The 16666-nt window shown below is 40.0% G+C and overlaps 1 protein-coding gene across 3 annotated transcripts in view; it reads left to right on the forward strand.

The window, feature by feature from the left end:
- MAP3K15 (mitogen-activated protein kinase kinase kinase 15) overlaps positions 1–16666 on the forward strand; it is a 183336-nt gene that overhangs the window by 57010 nt on the left and 109660 nt on the right. The window contains exons 2-4 of one of the 3 annotated variants that reach the window (XM_050936486.1): positions 2315–2454; positions 7822–7845; positions 13853–13933. The exons of 1 other annotated variant lie outside the window; for it this stretch is intronic. In XM_050936486.1, coding sequence (XP_050792443.1) covers positions 2332–2454; positions 7822–7845; positions 13853–13933 — 228 coding nt within the window. In that variant the 5' untranslated portion in view covers positions 2315–2331. The remainder of the gene's footprint in view (positions 1–2314; positions 2455–7821; positions 7846–13852; positions 13934–16666) is intronic. One more of the 3 variants, XM_050936487.1, reaches the window with a different exon arrangement.

Below are 16666 nucleotides of genomic sequence, written 5' to 3' on the forward strand. Positions count from 1 at the left end.
CATAGTAGAACCCAACTCTGAATCTCCTTACTCTTTTGTTAAGCTAGCTTGTGTTATTATTAGGGCCCTACCAAATTCACAGTCCATTTTGGTCAATTTCACGGTTATAGGACTTTTAAAATGGTAATTTTCATGTTTTCAGCTATTTAAATATGAAATTTCATGGTGTTGTAATTGTAAGGATACTGACCCAAAAAGGAGTGTGGTGGGGGGGTCTGCAAGGTTATTGTAGGGGGGTTGCGATACTGCTACTCTTACTTTTGTGCTACTGCCGGTGGCAGCACTGCCTTCAGCACTCTCACTCTGGAAAGTGAAGGCAGAGCCGCTATCAGCAGCAGCGCAGAACTAAGGGTAGCATGGTATGGTGTGCCTCCCAGCTCTGAAATCAGCACAGAAGTAAGGGCAGCAATAGTGTGACCAACCTTGTGACCTTCCTGTGACTCCCTTTTGGGTCAGGACCCCCAGTTTGAACAATGCTGGTCTCCCCATGAAATCTACATAGTATAGGCTGAAAGTATACAAAAGACCAGATTTCACAGTCCGTGATGTGTTTTTCATTACTATGAATTTGGTAGGGCCCTAGTTATTGTTTTAACGTGGCTTAATTGATTACATTTAACATATATAATTATGTGTTCGATTTACTTGCTCGAAATCTCTTAGGAAAAGCAACTCTGTTTTTGGAGCTGGGAGAAAGAAGCTCTTTCAAATGATGTTTAAAAATATTGTGAAAATTTCTTTTCACACTGAACAAAAAAACCTTCTCTGCCTATTGAAAATAGTAATAATGAATGTACAGGGATGAATAATGTCTGCCTGAAAAGCAGGTGTTTGCCTCTGCTTTTATTATCAAATTATCAGTTTAATGGATTAAATTATGTTCTTGCTGCTTCATGCATCACCATTTAACATGCAGGCAAAGAAAATAAATTTCAGTTGTAGACTATATTATTTGCTTGGTGATGCATTATGAATTTGAAAAATACAACTTTGTTTCAATAAATTATATTATGGTTCATCAACAATGCATATTGCTAAATGCAGTATCTATGTCCTACCTGCACACATTGTCTAAATTCTCTCATCAAGAAGGTGATTTTGATTTCACAGCATTATGTTTCCACAAAAACAATTTACACAGGCACAAAACCCACATTTCTCGAGTTTTTAGACTTGTTTTTCTGAATGTTAGTATGCAGATCCATAATCAAATTCTCTAAATTTCCCTTAGTTATATACCACTTACATTTCTTAAATGTGGTGCTGAATTATTATAAGGAAAAAAAATGTAGATTTTAATTTGTATTCAAAGCACCGTGTACTCTACATCTAGCCCTTTTGGTTTCTATAGGTATGTCTGTACTGCAGCCAGGAGGTGTAATTCCCAGCTCGGGTAGATGTACACATGCTAGGTATGCTCGAGCTGTGTGCTAAAAATAGCAGCATGCCTGCAGTGGGATGGACAGCAGTTCAGGCGAGCCATCTGGAGTGCATACCTAAGATCTCAGATGGGATTATACTCTAATGGCCAGCCTGAGCTGCCACCCATATCACTGCAGTCACACAGCTAGTTTTAGCTTGCTAGCTCAAGCACAGCTAGTGTGTGTTCATCTATCTGAGTTGGGAATTATGCCTCCCAGCTGCAGTACAGACATATAGCCTGTGACATTCTGATATTGAATTCTTCAGCAAACTGGGAACTCTGTGGAAGCTTTGAGAGGACCAGTTGAATTGGTTGGAAAGTACACCAAGATGTGGCTGGGAGGCACCCAGTCTGGTTTCGGTTGTGGGGACAGAGGATTCCTCTCCCTACAGCCCCCCATGATTTTTGAAGGAGGTGAACAACTAAGGAATGATGAAAGGGGTTGGTCTCAGGAGGTGTCTCAGTGTCTTGGTACATGATTTGGGTCACTTGTGCATTAGTATGAATTGGCTACTGACCTGGTGGCTGGCTGGTGTGGTTTGCCAAAGCGGGCCCTTGAGATCTCTTGCTGTAATGGCATAGGGGTAGGCAAATGGGACTTGCTTTCCCTCAGATACAGCATTCTCCTTTCTGGCAATAGTAGTAACTGATGGTGATAACACTTTAGCCATTTGTTATTTTATTTACTGCGCGTGTATGTATCTGTCTCTTCCCTGGCTGATGGGAAAACTTATTTTTAAATAGACCAAATGCCTTATTGAATGTATGGATTTTGTCTGTTGCCCAAATTTAATTCCATTTTTTAAATTTTAAATTCTGTAAAATAAGAATCAGCTTGGAAGTGAGTTTTGGTTTTGTTTTTAGCTGTTTTCCCCCCGCCCCTTGTTACAGATGTTGCAGTAGTGGATATGAGTGATGTTTCCAGACAGCCATCACTCTTCTACCACCTTGGAGTGCGTGAAAGCTTTGACATGGCCAATAATGTTATACTCTACCATGATACCGATGCTGACACTGCGCTGTCACTTAAGGTAAGGTCTTCACTTCAAAATCCATTTTAATACAGATGTTGCAAATGTAGAATCTCATCCTGCAAACACTTGTGCATCTTGGAAGCTTTACCTCTGTGCATTGACTACTTAACAAAATGGGAGTATTTGTGTTTCTAAAATGACATGCAGGCATGTTTATAGGCCTATAATATGGTAATTGTTTTTCTTCAAACTGCTTGACATGGAAACAAGTGTGTAGTTCTGATTTTCATTAGCTCAGTCACAAGTAAGGTTTGTTTCTTTCTCTTGACTATTGTTAAGTATGCTGTAAAAAGATTTTAGGGTTTTTGTTTAATAATGACACATTTCATTTGATTTAGGCCAATATTTGAACATAGTTTTATTATTAGTCAGCGTACTCATCTCCATTACTATAGATTTGCTTTGTAGTTTCTAGAGGCTGAGTGGGTGAAACTGTATGCACACACACACTCAAAAATTCATCTGCTGTTGCTGTGGGGTGAAGATAAGAAACATGTCATCACAAAAGCTTTTTATAAGCTTGTCATTTAATTTTATACTAGGTCAGGGATCGGCAACCTTTCAGAAGTGCTGTGTCGAGTCTTTATTTATTCACTCTAATTTAAGGTTTCACATGCCAGTAATACATTTTAACATTTTTAGACGGTCTCTTTCTATAAATCTATAATATATAACTAAACTATTGTTGTATGTAAAGTAAAAAAGGCTTTTAAAATTTTAAGAAGCTTCATTTAAAACTAAATTAAAATGCAGAGCCCCCCAGATTCGTGGCCAGGATCTGGGCAGTGTGAGTGCCACTGAAAGTCAGCTTGCGTGCCGCCTTCGGCACCTGTGCAATAGTTTGCCTACCCCTGTATTAAGGCAATAAAAGTTATTACACTGTAAGCACTCTGGCTAGCCATGGGCAGACTGCCCTGGACACAGATCATAACTCACGGGTACTTCTGTCCATTTTAGCAGAATAGAGGAAGACATCCTCTTCTGTGCAGCAGATTATCCCTACCTTCTTATCCCTACCTTCACATCCTTTAGTCTCTTTGCTGTCCCCACTGCTAAAACCTTTGTCGCAGAGTCATAGAGTTTAAGACCAGAAGAGACGACTAGACCATCTACTCTGACCTTCTATATGTCATGGGTCATAGTGCTCAAGGTTGTGGTAATGGCAGGGAAATGATTACTTGAGAGAGATGCAGATGATCCTGGCCAATGACATGCATCCATGTGCTGCAGAACATTGAAGAAAAAAAAATCACTGCAAATTTGATCGACGAAATTCCTTCTGAATCCACATATGGTGATCAATTAGGCCCTGAGCATGCTAGCAAGAAGAGCCAGTCAAGCATCTGAGAAAGAGAATGCTCGATGCCATATCAGAGCCCTGGCCCTCCATCCCAAGTATCCCATTTCCAGTCTTTGCCATCCCTCATGCTTCAGAGGAAGGAGATTAAAAAAAAAATCTCCCAGAATACATTGGAGTGGGGAAGGGAAATCCCTTTCTGACCCTTACCAGTGGCTGGCTGAAACCCTGAAGCATGGACATTAGAAACATAAGACACAAAACTAATTAAGTTGTTTGGCCTGACAACTCCTATTGGGAGACTGTCCCAGAACCTTACCCGTCTCATGGTTAGAAACCTTCTGCTAGTTTCCAGCCTGTCGTGGAAAGTGACCACCACCGTGTTGAGTTGATCAGACAGCCTTTATTGATTAATCAGAGATACATGTGTACACACGGAGAGACGACAAATCCCCTAGCAAGGGGTAAGTCTCTCTACCTTACAGCGGTGATACCTGGGTTTATAAAGCCGAAAACCGCAAATTATTATATGAACTCATACATCCGATGATACCTTATTTGGTTAATACAATAACATCTTTTAACCATCTGCTAAAAACAATTGCTATTAATATACCGGTTATGAGCTAATTTGCAAGCCTGCTCCTTTGTTACTTCCCCATTTTACAGGTTTCGCGATCGTCAGGACATTGACACCTGGTTTTCCACCTACTTGTGGTTACGCTATTGCACGTAGCTCAGGCCTTTTTGAGGAAGTTGGGTCCAAAAATACCTATTGGTGTACCTTTGGTCAAATGATCATGAGTTATATTTTACGCCCACACAAGCAACTTAATAAACCATAATAAACTAAAAGCTGTTATAACTTAACAGATTTTCTGGTTCCCCTTTATCCAATTCTAGTTCCTCTTTTTGGGGCCCTGACCACATTTTTTGCCTCAGCGTGCCTTTTGTATAGAAAAACAAGTTTAGCAGGAGTTAAAACTCTTGCTTCTAGCTAAGGGCCTACTCTTACTTTATTGTCAGAAAAAAGCCTGGGGCCTTGGGTAAGGTGGGGTCGGGGGGGGGTTTCCCTATCAAGCCTGAATTTTTTCATGGCCAGTTTATATCTATTCTTGTTCCAACAATGTCCTTTAGCTTAAATGGCTCTTTGTTCTCCCTGATATTTACCCCCATATAGATACTTCTGTATCTACAGAGAGCATTCATAATCCCCTCTCAACCTTTTTTTTTTTTTGAGAGACTAAACAAACCAAGCTCTTCCAGTGTCCTATGATAAGATAGGCCCTCCATTCTCCTGATCTTCCTAATAGCTCTTCTCTGCACCTGTTCTAGTTTAATCTCAACTTTCTTGAATTGTGGTATGTAAATCAGCTTCTGTAACAGATGACTGGAGGCTAGCTAATGTGACTCCAATTTTTTAAAAGACTCCAGAGGCAATCCTGGAAATTACAGGGTAGTAAGCCTAACTTAGTACCAGGAAAATTTCTTGAAACTACTATAAAGAACATTGCCAGACCCAAATGAATACACTTTGAGGAAGAGTCAGCATGGCATTTGTAAAGGGAAATCATGTCTCACCAATCTGTTAGAATTCTTTGAGGGGATCAACAAAGGTGATCTAGTGAATATAGTGTTCTGGGATTTTCAGAAAGCCTTTAACAAGGTTTCTCACCAAAGGCTCTTAAGCAAAGTAAGGGATAAAAGGGAAGGTTCTCTCATGGATCTGTAACTGATTAAAAGACAGGAAACAACAGGCAGGAATAAACGGTCAGTTTTCTGAATGGAGAGGTAAATAGCAATGTCCCCCAGGAGTCTGTACTGGGACTAGTGCTGTTCAACATATTCCTAAATGATCTGAAAAAAGGGGTAAACAGTGAGGTGGCAAAATTTGCAGATGATACAAAACTACTCAAGATAGTTAAGTCCAAAGTAGACTGAAAAGAGTTACAAAGGGACCTCACAAAACAGGGTGACTGGGCAACAAAATGGCAGATGAAATTAAGTGTTGATAAATGCAGACTAATGCACATTGGAAAAATTAATCCCAACTATACAAATAAAATGATGGGACTAAATTAGCTATTACCACACAAGAAAGAGATCTTGGAGTCATTGTGGAGAGTTCTCTGAAATCATCCATTCTGTGTGCAGAGGTGGTCAAAAAAGCTAACAATGTTAGGAATCATTAGGAAAAGGATAGATAATAAGACAGAAAATATCATAATGCCACTATATAAATCCATGGTATGCCCACATCTTGAATACTACATGCAGTTCTGGTCACCCCATCTCAAATAAGTTATATTAGAAATGAAAAAGATACAGTGTAGGGCAACCAAAATGATTAGAGGTATGGAACAGCTGCCATATGAGGAGAGATCAATAAGACTGGGACTCGTCAGCTTGGAAAAGAGATGACTAAGGAGGGGATATGATAGAGGTCTATAAAATCATGACTGGTGAGGGGAAAGTAAATAAGGAAGTGTTATTTACTCCTTCACATAACACAGAAACCAGGGTCACCTAATTAAATTAATAGGCAGCAGGTTTAAAACAAAGAAAAGGACACATTGCTTCACACAACACTGTCAACCTGTCTCATTGCTAGGGAATGTTGTGAAGGACAAAAATATAACTAGGTTCAAAAAAGACATAGGCCAGGCCTACACTACATACTTACTTCAGTATACGTTACTCACAGGTGTGAAAATCCATATCCCGAGCAATGTAGTTCTACCAACTTTAATCCCTGATGTAGACAGAGCCAACATAGCTACCGCCTCTTGTGGAGATGGAGTTATTAAGCCAGCATGAAAGCTCTCTCCCATTGGCTTAGAGTGTCTTCACCAGCAGCACTGCAGCAGTACGGCTGCACTGATGCAAATTTGCAGCGTAGACCTGCCCTCAGATAAATTCATGGAAGGCAGGTCCATCAATGGCTGTTAGCCAAGATGATCAGGGATTCAACCCCATGCTCTGGGGGTCCTAAGTCTCTAACTGCCAGAAGCTGAGACTGGATGACAGGGGATGGTTCTCTTAATAATTGCCCTGTTCTCCTCATTCTCTCTGAAGCATTTGGCATTGGCCACTGTCAGAAGACAGGCTCATGGCGTTAGATGGACCATTGGACTGACTTATTATGGCTTCTTATGATGACCAGAATTGTATACAATACTCCAGATCATGTCTTATCAGTGCCTTCTATGATGCCTTGTACTTCCATGCCTTGGTCTTCTCCTGTCTTGATTACTATAACCTCCTCTTCACCTGCTCTGCTTTTCACTTTTTCCCACTCCACTGCTGTGCAAAAAGCCATTGCTAAATTCTGCTTATTGTCATAACATTCTAACCGTGTTGAGCACCGAACATGAGGTTCTTCATTATTTTTGTCTCTTCTCAAATCCAATTCTGTCTCATTGTCCTCTTCTCCTCCCAACTCAGACTCAGAACCTTTCCCAGTCCTCCTTTCATCTTTTTTTCTACACTCTCAAGCCATCTTGTATTCTCCTTCCACTTGTCCATTGAGCATGCTTTTTCTTTCCTTACGGTCCCTCCTTGAAAACAACTTCTTCTAGAGAGCCTTCCTTGGTTCTCCTCATGGCAGCCACCCTCATCTGAAATGATATGCTATTTCTTGTGTATCTTAGGCCTGGTCTACACTGGGGGGAGGGGTTGATCTAAGTTACGCAACTTAGTTGACGTACTTAGATCAACTTACTGTGGAATCTTCACTATAGTGAGTCGACAGCTGCCCCTCCCCCGTCGACTCTGCCTGCATCTCTTGTGGCGGTGGAGCACAGGAGTTAATGGGAGAGTGCTCGGGGGTCGATTTATCGCATCTAGACTAGAAGCGATAAAGTGATACCTGCTGGATCGATCACTGCCCGCCGATCCGGCAGGTAGTGTCGACATACCCTTAGTTTGTACCTTTACTGAGGCAGGAAATATGACTTACTCAGTCTGTAAAGCAACATGCACACTGATAAGACTGTGCAAATTATTTTCATTGAAAATAATAATCCAGACAAATGTTCCTAAACTTTTCCTTGATCTTTGTTTTCCAGGACATGGTATCTCAGAAAAACACAGTAAGTATTAAATCCTGATTTTTTTTTAACATAATATGAAGATGCCACAAATGATTTAATTTGAAGTGACTAACATGAAAAATACCCCGTCAGTATTGCATAAGTGGGTTTGCCAAGTCATGCAGTAGTTGCTATAATGTAATTAAGAAGGCTACTTTGTTTAGGTGCAGTATAAATTACTGTAAATCATGCTGACTTCCTCTCCAAAGCATGTTGTTGGTGACATTTTCAGAAATTAGTTTGTCTTTGTGACTGTTGGGAAGATGTAGAAAATAGAGTTTATTTGACTACATGACCCTGGAGGTCTGGTGAAAAAGCTTGAGAGAGATTTTAACTATTATGATATATTGTAGATGGACAACCAAGACAGCACATTTAAAAAGTTTTATTGGGGTGTTGGGGGGGGGGAGTGCATGCTAGGATGCATTTTAAATTCCAGGAAACACATAGAGAGATATTCATGGTTCTGACAAAAGACTTGTGGGTGCAAAAGCTTGGTTCTCACAACAAAGTTATTAGTGTTACATTTTCTTAATACCAGCTAAAACTAAACAGACCAGGAAACGAGTCCAGTATAAAACATATTTTTGGATGTTTTAGTTCTATTGCATTATATTTATATGTAGACTCATATTAAAGGATGATTTAGCTCCTTCTGCAGTTACATAGCTTATTATACTTCAGATCATTAAAAGTGGCCATTCCCAATTTAATACTGTACTTTCTAAAGTTGAGAACTGACTTAATTTGTACAAAGCTGAAACCTTGCTTTATCACTTTTTGTTTCCATTTGCGCATACACCTAAAACTTGTATTCTATTTTGCGTCTACAGAGCGAGAATAAAGACATGAACTTGTTATTTTGTTGTTTGAAAACAATTTTAAAACTTTAATTGGAGTTACAGGTTAAATCTGGTAACTTTAACACACTGTGTAGATAAAAAAGCTGCCGTGTAGACCAATATACAGCTAGATTAGACTAAGTAAACATGAGTAAGGGATGTAGGGCCCTCAACCCATTTGCTTGGCCTGCCTGGTAAGGGCCATTTTAGCTCCAGATGTGTTATGGAGTATGCCCACCACTATCTCTGAATATGCTCCCTGCAAACAAGGGTAAGGGGTATGGGTGGTGGAACCTCGCTTCTGAACCCCATCTACCCTCTAGCTGGCCTAAGTAGCTGGCTAGGCGCTAGGAGGAGAAATAAACTGACTTTTTCCAGATCTACATTCACTGCATCCCTACCCAAAGCAAGAGAGGAGCAGAGGAAATGTGATTGAGTCACAGTTTCTTCTAGGGGTTGCTCTTGGGATGGAGCAGTTATGTGCTACCCTTCATTCAGGACTGATCACAAAAGCACCATCCAGCCTGTAGTAACTCCTGACACCTTTTACTAAAGTGTTTACTGGCATTTTTTTTTTGATAAAATGCCATCAGAGAGAGTTACTAGTTTTAAGTTCCAAGCATGTATTCTTGACTACTTTTTTTTTTTGGGGGGGGGGGGGGAAATATGGCTTGGTTGAAATTTGATAGTAGATTATATTTAAATTTATATTCTTAATTTGTTATCTCTGATCAGTTTTATCTGAGATTACTGTGACAATGTTGTAAATAACAAACTAATTACACTAGTAGATCAAAGCTTTATAACTAAGCTGAAATTACTGTCTCTCTGCATAAACAAGAGTCTGTTTTTTTCCCCTTCTAGAAGTAACTGCATGCTGTAGACAAGACTGTGTTTTGTCACTGTTACAATATTCTACCATTTGAAGCTTTTGGATAAGGAGGGTTACTTCACTCCTTGGATAATTACAGTGTCAATGTAAATGTAAATGTAAATCAGATGAAGTGAACTGCTAAGTAACCCTTTAGGTTTAAATGGCAAATATTTACATTAGAATTAATGCTGATGCTGTGGTAGTTGTTTTTTGATTTTGTTTTCTGATTTAATTGTTCTCCATTGGGGAAACCCCAACACAAATTGGCTGTGCTTTCTGTTGGGCAGTAGAGATTAGTAGGGGAAAGACTACTTCCCATCCCTGCCCTGAGCCATGGAGAATCCACAGAGCTGCTACTGCAGTCTTAAGGCAGTAGTGATGCCTGCAATCCCTTATGCTTTGTTGGGGGAAGAGGGCAACTGAAACTGTCCCTAGGTACATCATCCCTTTTTCCTGGCAGTGCAAAATCAGTCTCCTGTGTGGCGTACGCTAGGTGCAGAGCCACTGTCCAGAATCTTTGCCCTTAAAGACTTAATATTTTAGTGTTGCCCTTTATTCTGGAAATCTCAAATCCCATAAAAAGGGCAAAGAAAATCACAGTGTAGAACAGTAGTTGGAACACATAAAGATGTAAACTAGATGTCAAATGTTTCCTTTGCAGTGATTGTTTCTTCATTCTAAATTAATAAGTAAACCTAGAAAAATGATTAATGTTTTCCCTTTAAAGAAAATGTAAATCATTATACTAATTCCGCTTCAGGGAAAGAGGGACTAGAGAGAAAGTTGAACGTAAACGGAGAATGCTACATTGGAAACAGTCCAGCAGTTCATTTGGGACTTGGCCTGGGTCCATAGCTGAAACGCGAAAACCACAGAGCAGCTCTGTAAGGCTGAGTGATAAGATTGCAACATAGATTTAATAACTGATTTGAAAAGTGTAAGGGTGGGAAAACTGGCAGATGTATCTTCTAACATCAGTAATGAAATATTTTGAGATTGGGATAAGAGTCTGTTCCATTTGACTTTCCCCAAAGCAAGCAATTAAAATTCTGTGTTGCTAATTTACTGCCCCTCTGAGATGTTTAAAGCATGCAATCTACAATTGGGATCTCAGTTCCCAAGACAGAATTGCCCTAGCGTGTAACTAAAGGTCAAAATTCTCTATGTCCCTTCCATTAGGTCGTTCTTTTTGTGTGGAACTGATTGTAGCCTTAAAGGCAATCAGCTGCTTATTTCACTCAGAGATGGTGTAGCTCTACTGTTTGTGTCAAAGTAGTTATTTATAAAATAAATCACAAATATCCAGCCTTGTGGAACAGTCTCATTTTCATCTCTCTGTTACCATGAAGCAATGAAGGTTTGGGAGCTGGCTTGAGGATATATTCTTGGACTTGTAGAGAGTGTCTATGGCAATAATGTATTTTATCCTTAGAGGGAAAGGATAAACTTGTGTGTTTTATTAGGCTTCCTAACTTCTCTTCTCCAAATCACAACTGGTGGATTGTAGGAGTGCAACTTCAGAAAAACATGAAAACCAGAGCTGGTCAAAACCTTGACTTTTCACAAAAAATTTTTGTAACAAATTTGTCATTTTTTTGGGACAAAGAATCAAAAGTCAGAAAATTTCTCCTAGATTTAATGAAAACTAAGGCACAGGAGCTAGAAAACACAAGACCTAGGAAGAAGTGGGATTAAGTCATTTTTAAAGATTTCTAGAATCAAAGGGCAGATGGACGGTGCTTTCCAGAATAGTTCTGGCCCCGACTGCCCATCCTTCATGATACATATAAATAAAATGTCAGGGTGGTTAAGCAATGGTACAAATTGCCTAGGGAGGTTGTGGAATCTCCATCACTATTGGTTTTAAAGACAGGTTAGACAAACACCTGTCATGAATGGTCTAGTTATTACTTAGTTCTTCCTTGAGTGTCGGGGACTGCACTACATGACCTGTTGAGGTCCCTTCCAGTTGTACATGTTTATGATTCTATGATAGTGGGACGCATTTGGTTTATTTGAATGTGGGTAGTGAGGGGTGGTGAGTTAGATACAGCCCACCCTGGAAAGCAATCACAAAATCATAGATATGTCCAACTGGAAGGGATCTTGAGAGGTCATCAGATCAAGCTTTCTGTGCTGAGGCAGGACTAAATAAGCCTATACCATCACTGACAGCTGTTTGTCCAACCTGTTATTAAAAATCTCCAGTGATGAGGATTCTACAATCTCCTTTGGAAGCCTATGCCAGAGTTTAACTCCCCTTATAGTTAGAAAGTTTTTCTTAATATCTAATCTAAATCTTTCTTCCTGCAGATTAAACCCATTATTTCTTGTTCTACCTTTAGTGGACATGGAGAACAATTGATCATTGTCCTCTTTATAACAGCCTTTAACATATTTGTGATTGGGTCTCTTCTCAGTCTTCTCTTCGCATAACTAAACATGCCCAGTTTTTTTTATCCTTTCCTCATAGGTCAGGTTTTCTAAACTTTCTATAATTTTTGTTGCTTTCTTCTGGACTTTTTTTCCAATTTGTCCACATCTTTCCTAAAGTGTGGTGCCCAGAATTGAACACAATTCTCCAATTCAGGCCTCACCCTGTAGAGAGGGACAATCACCTCCAGTCAGAGGTGAAAGTAACGTAAGGGACTTATTGGTATGCAGGGTGACCGGGATCCTGAGCAAGGTTGTGGAGCGGCTCTGGGCCCCTGGAAGGGGCAGGGCCTTGGGCAGAAAGGGCAGGGCTGAGGCCAGGCTCTGGCAGCAATTTAAAGGGCTTGAGCCTCTGGTTGCTGGAGCAGTAGCGGCGGCTGGGAGCCCTGGACCCTTTAAATCATTGCTGGAGCCCTGTGGCAGCGGCCAGGGGCTCTGGCGGTGATTTAAAGGGCCAGGGGCTCCGGCCATGGCCAGGAGCCCCAGGCACTTTTAAATTGCCAGGCCCTGGGGAACCTGCCCCTTTGCCCCCCCTTTCCCCCCCATCAGTGGCCCTGCCAGTATGGTTGGTTTTGTACCAGCTCTTACCAGTGAATACATCCCAGAATGATATTAGCCTTTTTTGCAACTGCATCACATTAACTCGCATTCAATTTGTTATCCAATATAAACCACAGCTTCTTTTCAGTAGTACTACTGCTTAGCCAGATATTTCCCATTTTATAATTGTGTATTTAATTTTTTCCTTCCTGAGCTATAGTACTTTGCGCTTATCTTTATTAAATTTCATTTTGTTGATTTCAGACCAACTCTCTAATTTGTCAAAGTCATTTTGAATTCTAATCCTGCCCTCTAAAGTGCTTGCAACCCCTTCCAACTTGGTGTCATCCACACATTTTATAAGCATACTCTCTACACCATTATCCAAGTCATTAATGAAAATATTGAACAGTACAGACCCAGGACTGACTCCTGCAGGACCCTACTAGACACACGTTTCCGGTTTGACACTGAACCATTGATAACTTCTCTGTGAGTGCAATCTTTCTAACAGATGTGCTCCCACTTTATAGTAATTTCATCTAGACTGCATTTTCCTAGTTCTCTTATGAGAATGTCATTTGGGACTGTGTCAGAAGCCTTACTAAAATCAAAATATAGCATGTCTACAGCTTCCCTCCATCCAGTAGGCTAGTTACTCTGTTGAAGATAGAAATTAAGTCAGTTTGGCTTGACAAATCCATACTGGCTATTCCTTATAGTCGTATTATCCTCTAGAAGCTTACAAATTGCTAATAACTAGGACAAAAATAGAACATGGAGATAATAGAAGGGAAATAGTTAAACTGATTTTTCCTTAAATTGGTGGTTTTCTAATGATTTAGAATTAACAATCTGATTTTAATACTCTGTATATATTAAATATGAAAAATGTTAATGCAAGTTAAGGATATATATTTAACAGTAAAGAGTTCTAGAAATGCAAAAAGTAAAGTTTTAATAGGCATACACTAGTTTACCTCCATTGTGTATATGTTGTTGTATGTAGTTAATTACAGTGTTCATGTAATAATCTAACCAGTGATTGTATATAAGACTTCCCTGAAAGCATGTTAGTGATAGAACAAGAACATATGGTGGCAAACTTGTTTCTGTAGTATTGTAGTTATACTAGAATTTCTGCAAACTTCTTTGAGCTTAAAGGTTATATATAAACTTGCCGTATGTGTGTTTTCATCTTCTGTTGTATCTCTTTCTAATAATTTCTCTCTTCATGTGTCCTGTGTCTGTCTCTTTTTTTATTATTTGTATACTTCCATATTCTTTCTTTTCCATGCTGTTCCATTTCAATTTGGAGCTGGCTGCAGCTGCCAACCACAAAGCTTTTCTTCAGGTCCAAGTGCCTCCTGAGTACCACAGTGGTTATGTGATAGGCAAAGTATGTATTACTTTCTATTCTGCTTTCTGGCTGAATAAAAGTAATTTTAGAATTATTTTATTACTGTGCCTTTCCAATTGTATTTACTTAAGAATATTTTAAAAATAGTACTGGGCTGGCTCTTATTTTTCAGGCAACTGTTATCTTGGAATAGATGTTATTTTGAAATTAGATCCTGTAGCCTAGGGATGCATTGTGTTTTTTTAAAGAGAAAGCCAAACCCTGCATTTTAAAAAAATATATTTACATTCAGACTTTTAAGATGAAGTACTGCATACAAAGAACTCTAATTTTTCTGGGAAATCAGTCACATGCAACAATTTTCTGTGGTGTCCAGTCCATCATATTTTTCTGTGGTGTTGAAAATTATCTTGATCCTTAAGACAACTAATTAATTTAACTCCCCGAGCGTGTTCAGATAGGCAATGTGTTTAGAAGCTTCCAAATTTGTCTAATGAATTTGGTTTGTTCTTTGTTGTCCAATTGCCTGGATTAAACCATATTGAGAGAGTCTTTTACATGTTATCTTAAATACTCTTAAGACTTGTCTACACGGGGAACTGCATAGCTCTAGCAGCATAATTCTACCACCATAACTATGCCAGTATAACACCCCATGTGGATACTCTGATTTCAAAATAAAAGTAATTTAAGGTATAGGTTGGTAGTATAATTACACTTTTGTGGAGGTATATGTACAAGTTTGCTACTCACTGGTGTTCTCCTCACCTAGCTCCAAGGACTCATTGTGCCTAGCACAGTACAAACATGTAGTAAAAGACGGTTGCTTTCCCTAAGAGTTTACAATCCTAGTTTAAGACAAGTCATGACAGATTGGTGAAACATACAAATGAGAGGAGGGAGAATGGGATAACGGTAATATAAGCATTTTTTTTCCGTAACCTAACTGTGTGCACAATTTGTAGATGTAGAAATTTTTTTTTAAATAATGGTGATATATAAGCAGATCAGTAGCCGTAGTCTTAAATTGCAGCCTGCCTAACCACTATCGGCCAATAATATGCTATAGGCATCACAGTAAAAGGGCAATCAGAGGCCCTATGCACACCAGGACCTCAACCCCAGGAGCCACAAGGCTTCCCTCCCTCCCTGGAGAAACAGAGTTGAGAGGAGAGGCCCCTCCAGTACTTACCATAACAGCCAGAGTGTATCTGAGTGGGTGGTTGGATCAGGACTGCTGCATTCCTCTCCTCCTGCCACATTGAGTCCTCTCCTAGGATGGTGTCGGCACCTCTTCCCTCCCCTCCCCAAGATCGTGAGGTCTTGGAGATAACAGCCAAGTTAGGTGTTAAAACCTCTCTGAGCTATTGGTCCAGGCTTACTGCAGACTTATGGGGTCATCACTGCATTAGTTATACTCAGGTCTTGTGTTCAAGCTTCCCCTCACTAGAAGGGCTAGAAACTTCTTAGTTCATTTTTCAACAAAAGCTGAGATTCTGGTGTAAGTACATCACTTCAGGAGCTGATGTCCTGAAGCATGGACCTAATGTTCCTATGCTTCACCCAGTGCTGAATAGAAGTGAGTATGAAGGGGGTTAAGTCGTGGTCTTGCAGGTGTTTTGTGGGACAGTGATTTACACATAAGTAGGGTTCTACCAAATTCACGGCCATAAAAAAAGCATCATGGACCATGACATTTGGTCTCTTCCTGAGAAATCTGGTCTTTTGTGTGTTTTCACCCTATACTATGCAGATTTCACAGGGGAAAATAACGTTTCTCAAATTGGGGGTCCTGACCCAAAAAGGAGTTGCAGGGGGGTCAGGGTGTTGCCACCCTTACTTCTGCACTGCCTTCAGAGCTGGGCAGCTAGAGAATGGTAGCTGTTGGCTAGGCGCCCAGCTCTGAAGGCAGAGCCCCACCATCAGCAGTGCAGAAGTAAGGGTGGCAATACCAAACCATACCATACCATCCGGACTTCTATGCTGCTGGTGGTGGTGGCTCTGCCTTCAGAGCTGGGCTCCCGGCCAGCAGGTGCCACTCTCTGGCTGCTCAGCTCTAATGGCAGCTCTGTTACCAACAGCAGTGCAGAAGTAAGGGTAGCAGTATCACAACTCCCCTACAATAACCATGCAACTCCCCCCACAACTCCTTTTTGGGTCAGGACCCCTACAATTACAACTGTGAAATTTAAGATTTAAATAGCTGAAATCATGAAATTTACTATTTTAAAATCCTATGACTGTGAAATTGACCAAAATGGACCATGAATTTGGAAATAGGGCCCTACACATAAGGAATAATATGGAAGAAGGGATGAAGCTTCTTGTGGGAGAAATAGACAAGCAGATGGCTGACACTTTTATCATTGGCCAAGCAAAGGGGAAGGCTGATAAGATAATAGAGAGGGATAGGTAGGATAGAGCTGAACTGTGAAAGACCTTGAAGACAATCTTGTATTTGTTGCTGTGGATAAGGAGGGGAGTGACCAAAGAAGGCCAGAAAGATTGTCTTAGGAGTAGTATTTTGAACAGACTCTTCTACCTCTGCAAGTTTTTGATCAGAAAGTAAACCCAGAACTGAATCTTGCTTTGAGTTTGAAATGACTTTTCACTCTCTTCCATATCAAGCTATATGCTTAATGTTAGAGGTGTTTTAGAGGAAGTCTTTTTACCCTCCTCTTTTTTGCAGTTTATCTATGGATATCTTAAAAGATGTTTGGCTTCCAATAATAGATATCATCTTCCCTCTCGACTCCAAAAACTGTAAATAAA

The sequence above is a fragment of the Gopherus flavomarginatus genome, chromosome 1 (genome assembly GCF_025201925.1).
Source record: "Gopherus flavomarginatus isolate rGopFla2 chromosome 1, rGopFla2.mat.asm, whole genome shotgun sequence".
NCBI lineage: Eukaryota > Metazoa > Chordata > Testudines > Testudinidae > Gopherus > Gopherus flavomarginatus.